General features: G+C 37.9%; 1 protein-coding gene across 2 annotated transcripts in view; it reads left to right on the top strand.

The window, feature by feature from the left end:
* The window catches only part of PIK3C2G (phosphatidylinositol-4-phosphate 3-kinase catalytic subunit type 2 gamma), a gene marked incomplete at both ends in the record, with an annotated part of 259,737 nt that overhangs the window by 142,276 nt on the left and 96,822 nt on the right, over positions 1-20,639 (top strand). For both annotated transcript variants that reach the window (XM_080659571.1, XM_080659572.1), the window contains 2 exons: positions 13,828-14,008; positions 17,819-17,926. In XM_080659571.1, the coding sequence (XP_080515697.1) occupies positions 13,828-14,008; positions 17,819-17,926 (289 nt within the window). The remainder of the gene's footprint in view (positions 1-13,827; positions 14,009-17,818; positions 17,927-20,639) is intronic.

Genomic DNA, 20,639 nt, shown 5'->3' with positions numbered 1-20,639 from the left:
AACCTGTCATATCCTCACAGAATAAATCATGCTATTTGTGACTCTGAAGAATAAAGGGTGAGGCAGCCACCCCAGCTGTGATTTGAAACTGATGTTCCAGGGAAATGAAGTGTTTCAAAGCCAGCTTTGCCTTACACCTGTAGCCCTGCTCTCTGGCTGTGCTCAGACATATAAATTGTTCACTGCACAATATGGTGATTACCCAGCTTTCACCAGAGGGCTGTGCAAGAACAGAAGGCTGAGAGGTAAAGAGGATTTTTATTAGTAGGTTGCTATTCTTATGAAACATTAATATATCAAAAAAGTGTTAAAATAAATTTTGTTAAGGAAACTTTTTTAAAAAAAAGTATATTTTTATTGATTTCAGAGATGCAGAGAAACGGAGAGAGAGAAACATCTATGATGAGAGACAACCATTGATCGGCTACCAGGGATGAGCCTGCAACCTGGTCTGCCTTTGACCAGAATCAAATCTGGGACCTTTTAGTCCTCAGGCTGACGCTCTACCCACAGAGCCAAACAGGCTAGGGCATGGAACAGACTCTTACACCACCTTTACAGTAATTATACATGTATTCAGAAAAAGAAAAGAAAAGAAAAAAAAAAGCTGAGTTAGAAAACTCAGTTCATAACCATATTTTCAAAGAGTAAGTAAGGGAAAATGTGGACATCTATTAAACTAATTTAAAATTCCACGAGCTTCGATATGTCAACCAGAATTTATTATGTTATGGCTCATATGCTGATGTTAGTGACTCTCCACTTCTCTTTTGCCACAGCCTGGCATTATTTGGAACTATGGGCCCAATTAAGATAGATAACTTCTGGTATATCTGTTGTGTGTGTACCAAGTTCAGCAAGATTCTTAGGCTCCCAAAGGCAATCTGGATATTACTTTCAATTCAGGGTGTTCTCCCTCTACTTTCCCAGTCCCATCCAACACTACCACTTGCTTAAGTAAACATAGGAAGCCAGACCCTTTGAAATCTTGGTGGTCTCACTTTTCTAAAGTGAGGAAGGATGGAGAAAAGGTGATTCTGGTGTATTACTTGCATTATCAAAGTAAATTTTACATATTTTATTCTTTCTGTAAGTGAGGTAAAGGAGAGACAAATATTACTGCTTATAAATATTCCACACAATATTATATATTAGGTTAACAAGCTCTTCTTTAAATGTTCAAAAAATATTAAAAGAAGAAAGGATGGCCAGCCACTGTTGCTCAGTCTTAGAGTGTGTCAGCCTTCTAACTAAAGGTTGCTGGTTTGATTCAGGTCAAGGGCACGTACCTGGACCATAGGTTCCCTTTCCCGGTTTGGGTGCATCTGGGAGGAAACCAATTGATGTAGCTCTCTTACATCAATGCTTCTCTCTCTATCTCCTCTCTCCCCCTCTCTATCCCTTGCTCTCTCTAAAAAAAAAAAAATCAATGGGAAAATATCATCCAGTGAGGATTAGGAAGGAAGGGAGGGAGGGAGGGAGGGAGGGAGGAAGGGAGGAGGGAGGGAGGGAGGGAGGGAGGAAAGAAGCAAGGAAAGAAGGAAGGAAGGAAGGAAGGAAGGAAGGAAGGAAGGAAGGAAGGAAGGAAGGAAGGAGGGAGGGAGGGAGGGAAGGAAGGAAAGAGGGAAGGAAGGAAGGAGAAAAGAACTGTTATTGGCACTTCTTGGTGGGGTTTTGACAAGGAGTCTCTAGGTAGCAGGACAAAATGAAATGATAAACTTTGGAAAGAAAGAAGGCAATCCAGTGAGCACGAGACTTCTAAGGGTTAGGAAACATGAAGCCAGAGCAAGAGCTCAAAGTAAAACGTGGTAAGAAAGCAGCAACAAAAGATTCCTAGGTTGTGTATTAGTCTCATCAGCTGTACCTGTGTTAGGATATCAGGAGGTGGTACAGCATGATGATGAAGAGCAAGGGCTTTGGAGTCAGAAAACTTAAATTTGAATCCCTGGTCCACTGATTGCGTGACTTTGCACAAGTTACTCAATCTCTATAAACCATAATATCCTCATCTGGAAAATGGAAGGAATCACACTACCTGGAGCGGATGTCAGGATTCCCTAACTCATCTATGTCAAACGCTTTCAAAACGCCTGGCACAGAGGAAATGCTTGATACATTCATTAAGGATTAAAATTCCAGAACGCTTGTCTTGGAAAGTAGCTTACCAAACCTCACAAACTGCAACATTTCACAAACTGGGAAAGTGAAGAGCTAAAGCATTAAATTCCTTGCCAGAGGTCATACAACTAGAAAATTATAGTCTAAATCGGGTTTTAATGGTATTTAGGACACTCGCAGTGCTGGATGCTGGAAAGTCCAAGATCGGGGAGCTGCCAATTCGATGTCCTCCTGAGGGCCCTCTCCCTGGCGTGTAGACAGACACTGGACGCCTTCTCCTATGTCCTCATGTGGCCTGAGAGAGCAGAGAGCTCCAGTCTCTTCTTGTTATTAGGGCATTAATCCCTTCTCAGGGCCCCGCACTCAAGACCTCACCTAAATTTAATCATATCCCAAAGGTCCCCCTCTCCAAATATCATCATATTGAGCTCAGGGCTTAACATATACATTTTGGGGGGGCACAGACATTTGGCCCATACAGACATATGGTGCAGTCAGAAGAGCCTGGAGCAGTGGTTAAGAACTCTGGGTTCTAGTCATAGGACCTTAGGCAAGTCTCTTAATCTTTCAGTTTCATCACCTAATAAATGTTGGAGAGATTACCTTGTGGCATTCAGCTCCATGCTCATGTAATATTATTCTCTAAGAATATGGGTGTACTTTACAGTAGGATATGTGTTTGGAGTAAGAAGACAGGCACCAGTGGGGACCCCAGAACATAGCAGTGCTAAGAGGAGCTTTTAGCAAAGGAAGAACAAAAGGAGCAGGAGGATTCTTGGGATCAGGTAAGGAGAAAACCAGAATGTGAGAGAAGGGAGATGCGATGCAGGAGGTTCTCACAATTCGCCATCTCTTCCAAAGTGTGCAGGGGGTTAAAATTCCACCTGTTTTGTCTGGCTTTGCTTTAGGTTTAATGAGCACATATGGAATATAATAGTGGGTTTGAACAGGGTTACTAACAGCTATGCACAGCTTGGTGTTTAATTGGGGAAAATAATTTAAATAACATAACTTATATAAAGCGGTGAGTATGTGTTAGAATGGGAGGAAGAGGACAGCATTTCTGCTCTTATATCACATTATTCAGTGTTTTTAACAGTGAACATATGAACATGTGAGTGGATTGGAAGTTTTGTTGATTTACCTGTAGTGCCCAAGTTGACCATTCCCTTCAGCAAGATGTGTGGAAAGGGCTCTGATTAATTATTATAGATTCAGGAATCTATTCAGGGGAATTTACCTGCTCTACATAGTTTTTCTTTTTGTTTTTGTTTTTGTTTTCCCTCATAGGTCCTAACTGATCCTAGGAGATCATCAATGCTGTACACCAGTAATCCTTATTACAAGTGTTTATACAAAGTTGGTAACATCTATGGCTAATTTTCCTTCAGAAAAAATACCATTGAAGCTTACAGTTAAATATGTGACTGGTCATATCTGTTAAATATTATATTTAAATATGATGAGACACTATTAATTATAATAGTAAATACACAACTATATATTCACATATATGTAGTGTTGATAACCTATCGCTAAAGAAACAAGTTCAATTTCTTAGCAGTGATCATCCATAAATGAAGCCAAAATGGACACTGCTCTATAAGAGCAGTGAGTGGTGGCGAGGGGGTAAGGAAGGCAAAGAATAAAATCTCAGCCAACTCTCCTATGAATTTTGTTGCACGATCCTCCAGTCCTCATTCCACATTTCCTTTCATGTGGTGCAGTTGGTACATTTCCTGAAGCTGTATTTCTTCGTGCATGACTTTTCGATTCCTATCTGTCTCAACTAGTTTTCTTTAAACTGACTGAGCTTGGTAGGCCTCCAAGAACAGTTTTTATTAGTTTTAAAATACTGCCTTTGCTATTCATATTTCCTAATTAAAACCAAAGTCAATTCCATAGTTTCTTGGCCACTCTTGGATATCAAAAAACTCCCACAAAAAAAAACAACAAACAAACAAAACAACAACAACAACAACAAAAAAAAAAACGAAAACTCCCACCAGTTTTGTTCAATTGAAAGCTTCATTTTCTTCTCCTATTTGGACAAATACCTCCTCGCTATTCTCCAGCTCCAGCCCAGCTTCAGTTAATGGGTAGAGGATATGGGCTGCTGCTTTACTCCTCTTCTCCCTTCTCTTTTCTAATATATTGATATTTTACAGAGAGGAAGGGAGAGGGATAGAGAGCTAGAAACATCGATGAGAGAGAAACATCGATCAGCTGCCTCCTGCACACCTCCCACTGGGGATGTGCCCGCAACCAAGGTACATGCCCTTGACCAGAATCGAACCCGGGACCCTTCAGTCTGCAGGCCGACGCTCTATCCACTGAGCCAAACCGGTTTCGGCCCTTCTCTTTTCTAATTCTTACTTCTTTTTTTAATTTATCTTTATTGTTGGAAGTATTACAGATGTTCTAGTTCTAACGTGGTTTAAATTTGGAGTAAGGAGAAAAGAGAGAACGATGACCCTCACACTCAATGTGGCAAGCAACTGTAATCTCTATCCATGATCTCTGATTTCCCATCAAGGAGCACTGTGGGTTCACTGTCAAAGCTGGTTGTATCATGTGGGTACCTTTTTGGGAGGCAGCCTTGTAGGACCTTGCTACCAGGAGATCTGACTTTGACTCAACCCCTTCCTACACAAGGAGTTTATTTGAACATCTCCTTCCATGTGTTTATTGAAACCTTGAGAAACTTGCACATCCTTGCTTTGCCAAACAGTTGGGGTGTAGGAATGCAGGCTGCTTCTTTGTCATCCCTTCTCTCCATCCTGTTCTGGCATCTTCTTCCTGTTCACATAAAGCCTGGGGAAAATCAACAAACTCTCGTTCAGAGCAGAAATCCAACTTGGGAATGAGGCACCAGTTCCCCATTCTGGCACACACTCAAACAAACGGCTCTCTTTGACTTTCCCTCTTCACTGAACTTGACCTGGAGAAGTGGGCAAGTGTGGAACCATTCTATTCCCTAGACTCTGGATTCCAATAATTACAGGCTGTTGTTGTTCCTTGTGATTAAGCGGCTCGCAAGCCTCGGTTTGCCGCTCTGTTGACTAATGGGTTTGCCAACCACTGAACTAGGCTGATGACTCAAGATTCTCAAACACCCCTTTCCTTCCACCCCACCTGCAAATATACCTATACTAAGGTCCAGTAGGAGAAATAATGCTTGGTGTACCACGTCCAGCTACACCATCGCCCAATAAGCCTTGAAGAGTTGTCTGAGCAACAGTTGTTTCTTAAAATAGAGGATACCTGTTGTTTCTTGACTGTAATCTTGAGTTTTGGTAGCCAGCTCCAGGGAAACAAGGGAAGTTCCTCTCAACATGCTGATATAGATGCTTCCTCAGCTAAAGCCATTGTCCTGTCCTATTCGTCCACTTCAGTCTTCCAGCTGCTGCTCTTACAGCAAAGCTCTTAGTTTCCCAGAGCAGCTGCAGGTACTGCCTCCCTTACTGCCCTCAGCCATCAGGCCCTTTGTTTAGTGCAGTGTTATGTAAGCCCTAAAAAAATCCTGTCATTGCCCTACTGTACTCATTAGCACAACAGTTTTTCTCAGGGAGAATCTCTATTAGATACTCAAACACTTGGCCGGACAAAACAACAGATGGTACATAGGCCTATTCACATGTTTAAATGAGTCAAAAAGTATGTTAGTAGTAATAAAATAACAATAAATTTCAGCAGTATAACAGAATATATCATTCCAAAATGAGCTGGATCAAATCATTTTAAATACCCTTTGGGGATTTTTATGACCCATGAAAGAAAGCCATTTTATTACTTTTATAGCTGTTGGGTTTTTTTAATCTGAAATAGTATACTCAGATTGATCACTCATCTAATTCCCCAGACTTGCACCCAGATGACTTTTGTTTATTCTCAGTAACTAGGTTTGCCCCCAAATATCCTCAGGAACAACATTGGGGATGTTTTAAAAATACATTCCATATTCTAAAGGCAATGCAAATGAATGAATACAAAAACAAAGAAAAGGAAAAAAGAAAGAATATGAAACTTGGCATACTTATTAATTTTTACCATAGCAACAAATAGCCCTAAAGTTTCAGGGGATTATAACAACAAAGATTTATTTCTCACTGAGGCAGCACATGGCTGGCAGACTTGCCTAGCTCCACTGGACCCCACACAGCAACGCTCAGCCCTGCTCCACATTGTCTTCTCATTCCAGGATGGAGGGAACAGCCCCCAGCTGGAGCATGCTGTCCTCAGGGCAGAAAGCAGAAGGACCAGAGGCCAAGCCAATCCATGATAGCACATTCAAAGCATCTGCACAGACAGGGGTGTACATTTCATCCAGTCACACCCCATTGGCCAAAGCAAATCACCTGACCAACTCCAACAAGGCATGGAGAGGTAGACTCTGCAGATGGGAAGGCACTGGAAGTCACCTAGCAAAGAATGGGGATGTGTAGTCCTTTTCAGAGAAGAAAGCATGGAGTTGGGAATAATAATTAAACCTAAAACAGTCTGAGCACAGGGGAAACAACTTAAGTATGAACACAAGACACTACTTTCAAGGTGGTAATAAATAATAATATAACACATAAATATTGGAGATATACATTATGATATAGAGATAAAATTAAATCAGTTACATACCTTATGGGCTTCTCTCATGTATTTGTGTTGTAAAAATGCATATATCTCAAGTATAAATTTTATTACTTTCTGAATTTATTCCCTTTTAATGGTTTTCATTCAAAGTTGTTATAAAATGGCTTGTTGACAAATATATATTGCAAAATAACTATTGATTGTAAATTACATTTCTGCAGGTTTGGCCCATGTAATGCTTTTTAGGTGCAAATTTAAAAGGAGTTTAGTGCTATATAGCTGAAAGACCAAATCAATATTCTGAGAATAAACTAGTCATAGGAAACATTATGCTTGTGAAGACTATAAAATGTATAACGTTTAGGGAAACATTAAATCAATCACAACTACTGAGAAATAAGAGTTGTAAAGGCTAAAGAAATATAAGTTTTTCACTTCTTTACACACTATTGAAATCTTAAAATTAATAATTCCGTATCAAGTACTGGATTTCAGCCTTTATGTGTCCCAGGGTTATAAGCAAACCTGAAGTCACATTCTAAATCCTACCTGTGTTTAAAAACTGGCTTACTGAGCCCCTCACATTGCCCCACAGAAGGTAGCAACAAACACAGGAAATGGGAAGGGGAGGTCCTGGTGTGACCTGAAATCACTCATCTTACTGTGTAGCTCAGTTTTCTTCTCCTGGATGCTGTTATCCCTCTTCACTAACAGGAAATACACATGTAGGTAAAAATTTAGGGCAGCCCTTAAGATGTGGGATATCATGCTGCTGAGAATTAAAATTAAGACCTATACGGAAGGGAGTTATGCAGCGAGGAGGGCTGGTATCATGTGATTACTCTGTTCTGCCCTGCTGGTAGACTGATGAAATGAGAAATATCTGTACTTTTCCTGTAGCTCTAGCAAGCCACTCACCATGAGACCAGAAGCAGCTTTGAGAATGAGAAATGGAGAAAAACTGTAATTTCTGAGAAAAAATCACCATTTCGTGCTAGCAGAGATTTGTAACTATCTTGGATCCCTCTTGGGTCCACCACGATCCCCTTAATTTAGGCGAATACTTTCATGATATCCTAAAACAAATGTGCTTGGTCACCTGGGTTATAATTCCTTCTCTTCTTGTTTGCTGCCTCTTGTACCTAACACTATCAAAACCTTTAATCAACTAGATTTTATGCATTTACCCTCATTTTAATGTTGTTATTACTTACAACCTACATGGCATGTACAAAATAGTATCAAGTTGAATCATCCCTGGATCTTGCAGACAGTGGGATAAACAGGTCTCTGGCCTTTTGAGATTTACCTCACAGTTTGTAAACAATCACAATGTCTGCATCTTAAAAGCCCAATTTGTCAACATCGAATCTTTTTTAAAATATATTTTTATTGACTTCAGAGAGGAAGGGAGAAGGAGAGAGAGATAGACACATCAATGATGTTGAGAGAGAATCAATGATCGGCTGCCTCTTGCATGCTCCCTAATGGGGATCAGGCATGTAACCGGGGCATGTGTTCTGACCATAGAATTGAACTGTGACCTCCTGGTTTATAGGTCAATGCTCACCCACTGAGCCACACCAGTCAGGCTCAACATCAACTCTTATTTGATACTTTTCAGTCCATTGACCTTAACTTTTTTTTTTTTTTTTTTAATTTGGCATAAGCAATATTGCCTCTCCAGGTGACAACATATTTTGAAAAGGATTTTTTTAATGCTCCAGGGGGAGTGGCCAGCTGTTTTTTTTTTTTTACAGTCTTATAAACAGAGGCAATGGGTAAAAACCACACCCTGAGGGGTCTACCGCTTCCTACTGTGAAAGTAACTGACATGGAACTGCTTGACCCTCCATCCAAAACTGTATTGTCAGCTTTCTCTGCACTTGTTTAAAATTAAAGGGCGTGTTAATTTCTCTTGCCAGTAAAAGTGACGGTGCCTCTCATACCATCTTCAAAACTCTTATGATTTCAATTTTGCAATGTGTGAAAACAGACTCTTCACAAACTTGAGTAAAAAGCCGAAGAGCTCCAACCAGATCTCACTAGGGGATCATGCCATCTCACAGGGATGCAGGGTTTGAAGAGACATATTCTACTAGCAAAATAATCACAAGGGCATACACTGAGTTTTCTTCACTTTTATATTTTTTAGAACCCAGTCACATATTCTCTCTGCAAATTTTCCTGCTTTGTTTTACTTTGAGCAAGAAATCAAACTGATTTTTTCCTCCTTGAATGAGCTGCTCGTGAGAGAAGCAAATGCATTTCAAATACATTAAGAATTAAGAGTATTATTAATAAGAATTATATAGTTCTGGCAGTTTCTATGATCCTAACCTAAATAAATAACTTTAATTATTTTAGTAAAAATTTGACTTCTATGCAGAATAACTTTTTCTTTTAAGCACATATATAGCAGTTGGGTGGTGATAGAGTTGTATTTATTTATTAGAACAAGTTAAAAATATCTTTAAATACGAGGAACTCAATATTCAAAGTGAATAAAAATTCTGGCAAGGATTGATATAGAAATACTCTACCAATCAGCTCCCTGTCTCACTGACACTCAAATAAACTATAAAATTGTATATCACCAGAGTCCTCAAAATACTATGTGAACCTGAGAGGTAGACAATTCTACATACAATGTTTGAAGTTTTACTTGTGCAAGCTTGCATTTGCAGCTTTTCAATTCACACTCAGATAGCACTCGTTTTCTTAGAGCCTCCAAAAAAATGACATGATTCACTTATTATATTTCTGTCAGTTCAAAATCTCACTAAAGGGGTGGGCAGGTGAGCTTTTGTATTGTCTACTATTATTCTTAAATTCCCAGATGATATGATACTGTACATAGGACACCCTAAAAACTCCACCAAAAAGCTACTAGATTTAATAAGTGAATTTGATATTGTAGCAGGATACAAAATTAAAACCCAGAAAACCATGTCATTTTTATATACTAATAATGAATTCTCAGAAAGAGAAACTAAAAAAAAATCCCATTTACTGTTGCAACAAAAAAAAAATTAAGATACTTAGGAATAAACTTAACCAAGGAGGTAAAAGTACAGGATGATGAAAAAAGATGTAGAGAAAGATATAAACAAGTGGAAAAATACACCATGTTCATGGATTGGTAGAATTAACATCATTAAAATGTCCATGCTACCCCATGCAATTTATAGATTCAATTCAATCCTATTCAATTACCAATGGCATATTTCACAGATCTAGAATAAATACTCCAAAAATTTATATAGAACCAAAAAAGACCCCTAATAGCTGCAGGAATTTGAGAAAGAAGACCAAGTTAGAGGTATCATAATACCAGATATCAAGTTATACTACAAAGCCATTATAATTAAAACATCCTGGTACTGGCACAAGAATAGGCATATATATCAATGGAACAGAATAGATCAGATACCCCAGAAATCAACCCAAGCCATTATGTTCCATCAATATTTGACAAAGTAGTCGAGAGCATATATGGAGTCAAGACAGTCTCTTTGAAGAATGTTGTTGGGAAAATTGGACAGATACATGAAAAACAATGAAACCAGACCACCATCTTACACCACACACAAGAATAAACTCAAATTTATAAAAGACTTAAATGTAAGATGTGAAACCATAAAAATCCTAGAAGAAACTATAGGCAGCAAAATTTCAGACATCTTTCATAGCAATATGTTTGTGGATACATCTCCAAGGTCAAAGGAAACTAAGGAGAAAATAAACAAATGGGACTACATCAAAATAAAAAGTTTCTGTACAGCAAAAGAAATCATCAGCAAAATGAAAAGGGAGCCCACTGTAAAAGAGAACATATTGGACAATGCTAAATCTCATAAAAGGTTATATCCAAGATATATAATCCAAGATATATAAGAAATTCATACAACTTAACAAAAGGAAGACAAACAATCCAATTTAAAAATGGGCAAAGGACCTAAAAAGACACTTCTCCAAAGGAGATATACAGATGGCCAAGATACATATGAAAAACTACTCAAAGTCACTGATCATCAGAGAGATGCAAATTAAAATGACAATGAGGTATCACCTTACACCTGTCAGAATGGCTACCATCAACAAATCAACAAATGACAAGTGCTGGTGAGGATGTGGAGAAAATGTACACTGCTGTTGGGAATGCAGACTGGTGCAGCCATTATAGAAAACAGTTTGGAGTTTCCTCAAAAAATTAAATATGGAACTTCCATTTGACCCAGTGATCCAACTTCTAGGAATTTATCCTAAGAAACATAAAACACCAATCAGAAAGAGTATATGCACCTCTATGTTCATAGCAGCGCAATTTACAATAGCTAAGATCTGGAAAAAACCTAAGTGCCCATCAGCAGATAAGTGGATAAAAAACTGTAGTTCATTTACACCACAGAATACTATGCAGCAGTAAAAAAGAAGGATATCTTACCCTTTGAGACAACATGAAGGGACTTAGAGAGTACTATGCTAAGTGAAATAAGCCAGTCATAGAAAAGCAAGTATCACATGATCTCACTCATATGTGGAATCTAATGAACAAAATAAACTGTTGAAAAACATAGACCCAGAGACATAGAAGCATGGAACAGACTGTCAAATCTCAGAAAGAAGGCAGGAGTGGGTGGGTGGATGGGTGGGAAGAGATCAAACAAAGAACTTGTATGCATATATGCATAACCCATGGACATGTGTGGTGATAATAGTGTGGTGAAGGCCTGGGGCGGGAGCGGATGTGGGCTAGAAGGGGTCTATGGGGGTAAAAGGGGACATGTGTAATACTTTCAACAATAAAGATTAAAAAAAAAAAAGAAAATACATCTTTAGCCCCTGAATTTTTTCTTTAATGCTTTCCAGAAGTAAATAAGAAATTTTATTCCACTCGAAGTTTATATTTCCTTTGGAAAAGTACAAAATATGTTAAAAGATAAATTGGATTCATAACGACAAGGAAGCAAGACTTACCTAAAATAAATAAGTAAAAAGATGCAGCTCTGGCTGAGTGGCTCAGTTGGTTGGAGAGCAGTCCAGTACATCTAAAGGGCATGGGTTTGATTCCTGGTCAGGGCACATACCTAGGCTGCAGGGCACGAATGGGAAGCAACTGATTGAAAATTACCTCACATTGATCTTCCTCTTTCTCTTTCTCACTCTCTAAAAGTTAATAAGGGCATGTCCTTGGGTGAGGATTTAAAAAAATGCAGACTCATTCAATTAATTTTTTCAACATAAATGTGTAGTAACAGAAAATGCAGAACAAATAGAAGTAATGTATTTGTTAGAGCCTCTGTAACATATGGACAGAGGTGCAAAATTAGGAATGCAGAATAAACCTCATCTATGTATGTTTTTGCTGCTATGCATTAATCCTTTTTATTTTCAGTATTCCATTCTCACAATAATTTTCTTCTAGTTCCTTGAATGCTAATTATTTTTCAGGGGAGGAGAAGACTAGAGACCAGTTAAGATGAAAAAATTCAATCAGACAGAAGTTAGTATTTAAAGGAATGAGTCTTTTTTTTTTCTATTTCTGTGTTTTAGAGCACAATATAAAGTAAAATTTAAGCATATTAAAATTAGTTTCGAGGTAATAAAAATTGTCACATGGCAGACAGAAAATTCAAATATTTGTCACTGCTCCATTATCTAGCAAAGTATTCTTAACTTTTTTGTGTTCTATGCCTCCTGAGTCTGTGGTGTGAGCAGAATACCAGGTAGTGACAGAAGCTGCCTGGGGGATGCTGCGAGATACAGATGAATTCATGTTTTTTCGCTGAATAGTTATACATTGTGCTAAGCCTAGTCAAATGCATTGGCTCAGTCTATGTTCTAGACAGCTCTGTAGAGGAGGGGTTATTGCTTTATTTTACATTTAAAAATAAAATCTCAGCCTTTTTAAATAATTGGCCTAAGTTACATTTTTAAAATTTAAGTTCTTTATTGTTGAAAAGTATTACATGTGTCTCCTTCCCCCCCCCCATTGACCTCTCCCCAGCTGCTCCCTCCCCCCCCCACATGCCCTCACCCCCCTACTGTCTGTGTCCATTGGTTATGCATATATGCATGCATACAAATCCTTTGGTTGATCTCTTACTGGCCCCCTCCCATCCTCCCCTGCCTTCCTTCTGAGGTTTGACAGTCGGTTCAATGTTACTTTTTTTTTTCGATGTTACTTTTAAGTTGTAGGTCTGGGACTTAATACAGAAATGCCAGAAAACAAAAACCATGCTCTTGCCTTTATAGTATCTTCCTCCAAGTAATCAATATGACCGTTTGGAGACATTATCTTTTTTATTTTTTAAATTATATTTTATTTAGTGCCATTTTATTTTATTGTTTACATTTTCATTGAATTTATCAGGGTGACATTGGTTAATAAAATTATGTAGGTCTCAGGTGTACAATTCTATAATACATCATCTGTATATTGCATTGTGTGTTCACCACCCCAAGTCAAAATAAACGAACAAACAAAATAGGAACAGACTCGTAGATATAGAGAACAGACTGACAGCTGTCAGAGGGGAAGAGGGTTTGGGGGCTGGGTGAAAAAGGCGAAGGGATTAAGCAAAGAAAAAAAAAACAAACCCTTAGACACAGACAGCAATATGGTAATTCCTAGAGGGAAAGATGGTGTGGAGGAAGATAAAAGAGGGTAAAGGGGGTATTAATGGTAATGAAAGGAGACATTATCTTTTGAAGGAAAGCAGAAAAGGGTGGGGATTGATTGTTAAGTTGCAGTATAATACAGTCACTTATAAATATTATTTCTAAAATTATTTATTCATATTTGAATAAGTAAAAAAAATATGTTCTTAAGGTAACTATTTGTTATAGAATTAAGAAGTCTGAAAGAAGAAAAAAGTGCATTGTGAATTGAAATGAGAAAATGCAGGTCTCATTAATTCTTCACTTTTGGAATCTCATTAGCTATCAGGTGGACCTTGATGACTGTCAACAAATAAACAACATTTCTCCCATTCTGGGTTCTTAAACTGCCCAAAGCCAGCAAATACAGATTTGTCTGAAATGCACTTGTTTTTCCTTCTGGAGATGGTTAAAAAATCAGCTTTAGATACAAGAATTCTTTTTCTCTCTTTCCTTCAGGCTGCTAAAGGATGCACAGAATGAAGCTTATTTTAAAAGCTGGTATCAGAAGCTGTTGGCGGCTCTCCAATTCTGTGCAGGAAAAGCCTTGAGTGATGAGTTTTCCAAGGAGATGAAACTTATCGAAATTCTGGGAGGCATTGGGGGAAAAGTCAAGTCTGCCAGTGAACTTCAAAGACAGGTTTGTTGAGAAATCAATCTTCATGTAGTAAAGTATTTTTTTAATCTTTAGTTCAATTAAGTTATAATTTCATTGCTTGGAAAACACATTCCTTGACTATACTTAGACATAAGACACAAATTAATTGGTTTTTGTTTGATTGATTGGTTGATTATTATTTTTTTTTTTAGAGAGAGAGAGAGAGAGGAAGGAAGAGAGAGAGAGAGAGAGAGAGAAGAGAGAGAGAGAGAGAGAGAAATTCCTGTTTGTGCTCTTACTGGAGGACGAATCTTGGTGTATCAGGATGATGCTCTAACCAACTGAGCTACCTGGCCAAGGCCTACAAATCAATTGCTTTAATCAAGGTGTTTTTGTGTGTGTGTGGTTTTTTCTTCTTTCATTTTACTATCCTAAAGTTAATGGTAATGTCTATCATCAGCAAATGGCTTTTTAAATGTTTTTATTGATTGATTTTAGAGAGAGAGGAAAGGAGAAAGAGAGAAACATTGATTTGTTGTCCCACTTATGTATGCATTCATTGATTAATTCTTGTATTTGTTTTGACCAGGGATCAAACCCACAACCTTGGAGTATCAGGATGATGCTCTAACCAACTGACATACCCAGCCAGATCCAGGATGTGGCTTTTTTATCTATATGGCCATGTAGCATACAAAGAGTACCCGATAAGAAGAGGCCAACTTAAAGGCAGTTTGTCTTTCTCTTCTGACTGGCTTATTTCATTTAGCATAATCTCCAGGTCATATATCACATATCTCACTTATATGTGGAATCTAATGAATACAATAAACTGATGAATAAAATAGAACCAGAGGCATGGAAACATGGAAGAGACTGTCGAATCTCAGAGGGAAGGGGGGTGGGGTAGGAAGAGATTAACCAAGGAATTTATATGCATACCAGAGGCCCGGTGCATGGAATTCGTGCACGATTAGGGTCCCTAGGCCTGGCCGGCGATCAGGGCTGATCAGGTTCTCCACCTCCCGGCTTCCCCACTTCCGTCTTCTCTCGCTCCCTCAGCACCCCATCGCCATCACGGGTCGCCCACCATGTTCTGGGCTGCCCACTGGTGGGTCAGCACACATCATAGTGAGCAATCAAACTCCTGGTCTCCCTATCGAATTCCCGAGGGGACAATTTGCATATTATCCTTTTATTATATAGGATATGCATTACCCATGAACACAGACAATAGGGTGGTGAAGGCCTGGAGTGGGGTGGAAACCGGGTGGTGGGAGTCAAGGGGGAAAAAAGGAGGACATCTGTAATACTCTCAACAATAAAAATTTAAATAAATAAACAAATAAGTAAATAAATGCAATTTAACTAAACAAGACCAAATGAAGCAACTTCCTTAAAATGGCAACACAACTTGGACTTGTGGAAAATTACATGAGGGGACTTTTTAGGGTACCTTTGTCTAAGGTATTAAATCTAAGTCTAGATCTTTCTAAAATTGCACCAATCAAGGTCACATTTTTAAAGACTTTTACCAAAACAAATACAATTATTTAAATGAGAAATCAATAGTGGTGTGGAATGTAATACTTTACAGTAAGATCCATAGTAGTCAAAATATTGTGCCTCTTTTAAAACTGGTTATAATAATGGACTTGGCTATTCTTTTTCTTAATCTAATGGAGAAACCCTTGCTCATTTTAATTATCTGCATCACTAGTCCCCTTCAATGACATAGACCATTAAGTAGGTTCCCCTAAGTTCAACATTCTAGATGCAGAGCGATAGTAATTGTAATGAGAACATCATTCAATAAAATTTAAGTAATAAAATTCATTGTAATAAGACCATCACTCAATAAAAATTAAGTACTTACTACAGACTAAGAGTTAAGGATAGAAAGATGACTTAAACACAAATCTTGTCCTCAAGGAAGATTTCTCTCTACCCCTGGTTTAAAATCAACCAGAATTTTCAACAAAATGATATGAAAATAATAATAGGTACAATGTCCCAGAATTTTTTCCCAGCCCAAGATTTTTTGTGTTGCTGGTTTTTTTTTGCTGGGATTCACTAATTTGGTAGAATAACAGAAACTATGCAATTTTAACTACCTAGGAGATAATAGAAAATAAAAAGCATGTGCATAGAATTTATTTTTAAATGGGAGACCTATAAATTCTGCTTACACAGAAGAGCCTTAAGGCACATAATATGATGAGCAATGAAAAAAATGATTCATCCATATTACTGCAGACTCATTAATTATTTTCTAGAGATAGCCAAAAAAGTGGAAAGCAGTAAAATAAATTGTTATTAAAATTTATAAAATTTGTATGTAGGTTTGGTCATTATTATAAATCCCTCACATATTTAAGATGCACACTATAGTTGAATAATTCTGGTGTCTTTTTTGACCATTTGCATCATGTTCTAGAGTTATATTGACATTATTCTCTCAAATAAATGTATTTATTTCCTCTTGTCTGGCCGATTTTGTGATAACATCTTTTCACATGAAAAGAGGAAAAGAAAAAGAAAGGTGGGAGAAGCATTTATAATTTTTCACACTTTAAGTTACTGTTTGTTAGTATTTTATTTATTTATTTATTTATTTATTTATTTATTTATCTATCTATCTATCTATCTTCACCCGAGGAAATTTTTTCATTGATTTTTAGAGAGTGTGGAAGGCAGAGGGAGAGGGAGAGAGAAATATCAATGTGAGAGAAACACACCCTGACCAGGGCCAGGGAACCTGCAATCAAGGTACGTGGCCTTGACTGCAATCAACCCGGGACCCTTCAGCTAGGGCTGTTTGTTAGTTTTTTAAAAGCACTCATTAAACCTAACTATATGAAATGACGATACTTTAATTAAATGAAGAGAGCAGAGATTTCCTTCCGCAATATTCTTCCTGCAAATCTAGGCATAGATAAGACAACGGATGACAGACAGGAAGTGTGCTGTGGTGGAATTTTGCCTCATTTCTCCACCTTGCTCTTCTGGATTCTGGGAGTAGTAGATTCTATTATTTGCCAATGAGCCAGGAGAAAGAGCTAAGAAACTCTTGAAAGTTAATTCAGAGTAATTAATATGATATCCTCATTTTTGGAATTGGGCTTAAAACGTTTTCAAAAGTAGCCTGAAAGGAACTTTCTTAATTTTGAATTATTATTATTATTTTGTTTTAAATTATTGTTGTTTCCCCCCTCTTTTGGTCAGGGGTTACTCAATTCTAAAAGTGTGATTTGTGGTGTCAGACCTTCCGCAGGTACTATGGAAGAGCATGTGGAAGGAGGTGAATCAAGTACCAGAAATATACTCACTGCCATTTAGTAAAGTAGACAGATTGCTGTTTCTGATAATTATCAATTGTCAGCAATTATAATTTTTTGTTATTATTGCTAGTAATATATGTGAACTTATTATAAGATGTACTCTTATTATTAAGTGTGCATCTTGAGAGATAAAAACTAAGATTTTAGAAAATGATCAGAAATGAATTATATGAATAATTACTTAAAGCTGGGACTGGAAATTAGTGGGCCACAGGTCAAGTCCAATCCATTATGTTTTGTTTGAACAGAATAGTACTTCGTTTTGGTTTTGCCTTTCATTGAATGTAAAGTCCTTTACAAGGGACATGCACTCATTAATTCCCCACTTCCTATTGTCTTTAGCCTGCTGCTTGCTCAAATGTGGCTACATCACCTACCTGACCCTAAAGCATCCAAGTGTGCAACCTCTGAATTAAAGAGTTTATTTAATCAATACAAGAAAATTATAACTTGAAGAAAAAGTCAAGTTCTTTACAGTTTCTAAAATGCTTATCCTTATGGTTTTTCACAGGATGTACTGAAGAAAGAGATTGGCAGACTAGAAGAATTCTTTCAGTCTATACATACTTGTCACCTTCCTCTGAACCCTGCTCTCTGTATAAAGGGGATTGATCACAAGGTAAGTTGAGTATTTTTTTCTGTATTGTTTAGTTCACTGTATGTTTTTGAAATGGTGAATATAATTTATAAAATCTTATTGCAGTTATTTTTCCTCAGTGAGGAAATAAAGATATTTCTCTTGGAATTGATTTCTCAATTTATTCAAAATGGTTGATTTGGTGACTCCATGCAGGCCAAGTTTAATTTCATGCTTATTTAGATTACGTGCATACCCATGTCTAGTACACTAATATATCATTAGCTACAACATCTCCATTTTGATTCAATTTAAAATTCACTAGTGCTCATGAGTCAGTGTGCCATATAATGTATTTTGTGATTTTACCAATGCCTGGAAAGTCCTTCCTGGTGTTGTCACACTCACAAACCCCTTCTCTTCCCAAACCTCTGCCAGCCACCCTTCTCTGACTTGGAGCCATCCTTTCTCCTCTGTTCTCCAAGAGCTTTATTTTTCTCCTTCTGAAAAGCCAAAGAGTAGAAGACACTAATAGAGAGGAGGATTGACAAGTGAGATTTAGAAGTGAAGTAGTCAAACTATCATGTATGCACAATAAATGTTACTTAAGTTATACGAAGGTCAAGAAAACATATCCAATAAGTAGGGGGGAAATTAGACCATTTTAGTATAAATATAAAAAGCTTGATACGCTCACTTTTATAACTTGGCTGTTACAAAGACACCCTGCAAACTTTCCTAATATGCTTCATAAACATATTTTAAAAAATAACAAAATTAGGCATCAATTCCATAAGTTGATATATGTCTGTCTAATTGGACTAATATCTAAATCATTTCCAATTTTTAAAAAATGTGTAACTTTTTAATCATTAGTGAATGATTAATTCTGAGATATGTGGAAACTCAGCATTTCAAAGACATCATATGTTAAATTCAAAAGAAGAATATGGATCACTGAATTCAGATGTTGGTTTTTTGTTTATGCTTTCTTGGTTTGTTGTTATTAAGGAGTAGACAATTTTTTAATTAAAATTACATATGAGTTTTGGCTTATGGATTTGGGAATGTGGGGTGCTAGCTCTAACAGGTGCCTGCTGTGAGTATCCAGGTAAGCTGGCCAGACCTGGGGTCACCAGCCCAGGAGTCACCACACCTAGTGCTGTGACTGGTACCACACTCCCCTGCAGCAACCTGCAACCCTCAGTACTTTCCCTGAGACTGGGAAGGGCCCCAAGTAGAGCCATTCCTTTGTCTCATTTGCTCTGAACAGCTGTGACTTGTATAAGGCTGCTGCACCTGTGCATTCAGCAATGAACAGGACAAATGTGCCAGGTGATGCTGTCACCTATAGAGCATTTTTAGTCTGTCCTTTGGTCTTGATGAAAAATAAGGGAGTCTGAAGGGACATACATCACATCTGGAGGTGCAATAAACTTGGCAAAGTTAACAATCAGAGCCCACATCTGATTGGCCATCAGAGGATCCATACTGGAAAGAGTCTCTATGAGTACGGTAAGACCTTCAAACAGACCTGTCAGCCAATGCTTCATCAGAGAATCCACTGATAGAACAAGCTGCATGAATACAGGGAGTGTCATCCTTATTCCCATCTCATTAAATATCAGAGACTCCATGCTTAGGAGAAGCCTCATAAACGTGATGGATGTGTAAAAGCCTTCACTTGGAGCCCCCTACTCATTGACTATCAGGAACCCATACTGGAGAACAACCTTCTGAATGTAATGAGTCGGGAGGCCTCTACTCAAAGTAAAAGCCTTTTCCTACATCAGGCACTTCTCAAGTGAGAAACTTTACAGTTGAAATGAATGGGGGAAGCTTTCTGTTCCAATGGAAACCTTATCAACCATTACAGAATTCACACTTGGAAGAAGCTTATGAGTTTAATGAACATAGTAAGGCCTTCAGTGAGAATAAATATCTTATTTGGCATCAGAGCCTCCACACTGGGGAACAAGCACATAAATGCAGGCAGTGAAGAAAAGCCTTCAATTGGAACTCTCAACTTGTCGACAATGAGCAAATTCATAGCAGAGAAAAAAAAAATCGAATGCAGTCTGGCAAGGCATCCAGTCTGAGTAAATGTTGCAGTTTATGTCACAGACCTCACACAAGCACAAAGCCTTGCCTTCAGCCTCCCTTTGCCCTTTGTCTCCCTTCCATGGACTTGGGATGCCCAAGAATTGAATGAATGGTATTTGAAATCCATTGATCTAGACTCATTTCTGGCCTAACACAGGCTTTCCTAATTCAATACCATGACAGAAAGTCATATGTTTCCTGATTGACTTATTTTTGCAGCAAGAATTCATTGCATGCCAAACAGCAACCCCACCTCACTACTGTAAAACTCAAACTGATTCAGCAAGCAAGGGTTTCTGTTTGCTCTAGGATTAGGTGAGATTTATGTTGATAGGTTAAGAAATAGATCCTTTCCTTTCAGCTTCTACAGATTTCAGATTTCTCAGAAATAATGATATTCAAAACAGATCCTTCAGCATGTATTTTTTTTAAAAATTTTAAAATATATTTTTATAGATTTCAGAGAAAAGGGGAGAGGGAGAGATAGAAACATCAATGATGAGAGAGAATCATTGATTGGCTGCCTCCTACACATCCCCCACTGGGGATCAAGCCTGCAACCCAGGCATGTGCCCTGATGGGGAATTGAACTGTGACCTCCTGGTTTGTAGGTTGATGCCCAACCACAGAGCCACACTGTCTGGGACCTTCA

The sequence above is a fragment of the Plecotus auritus genome (genome assembly GCF_963455305.1).
Source record: "Plecotus auritus genome assembly, chromosome: 3".
NCBI lineage: Eukaryota > Metazoa > Chordata > Mammalia > Chiroptera > Vespertilionidae > Plecotus > Plecotus auritus.
This window is presented reverse-complemented; position numbering and strand designations above follow the sequence as displayed.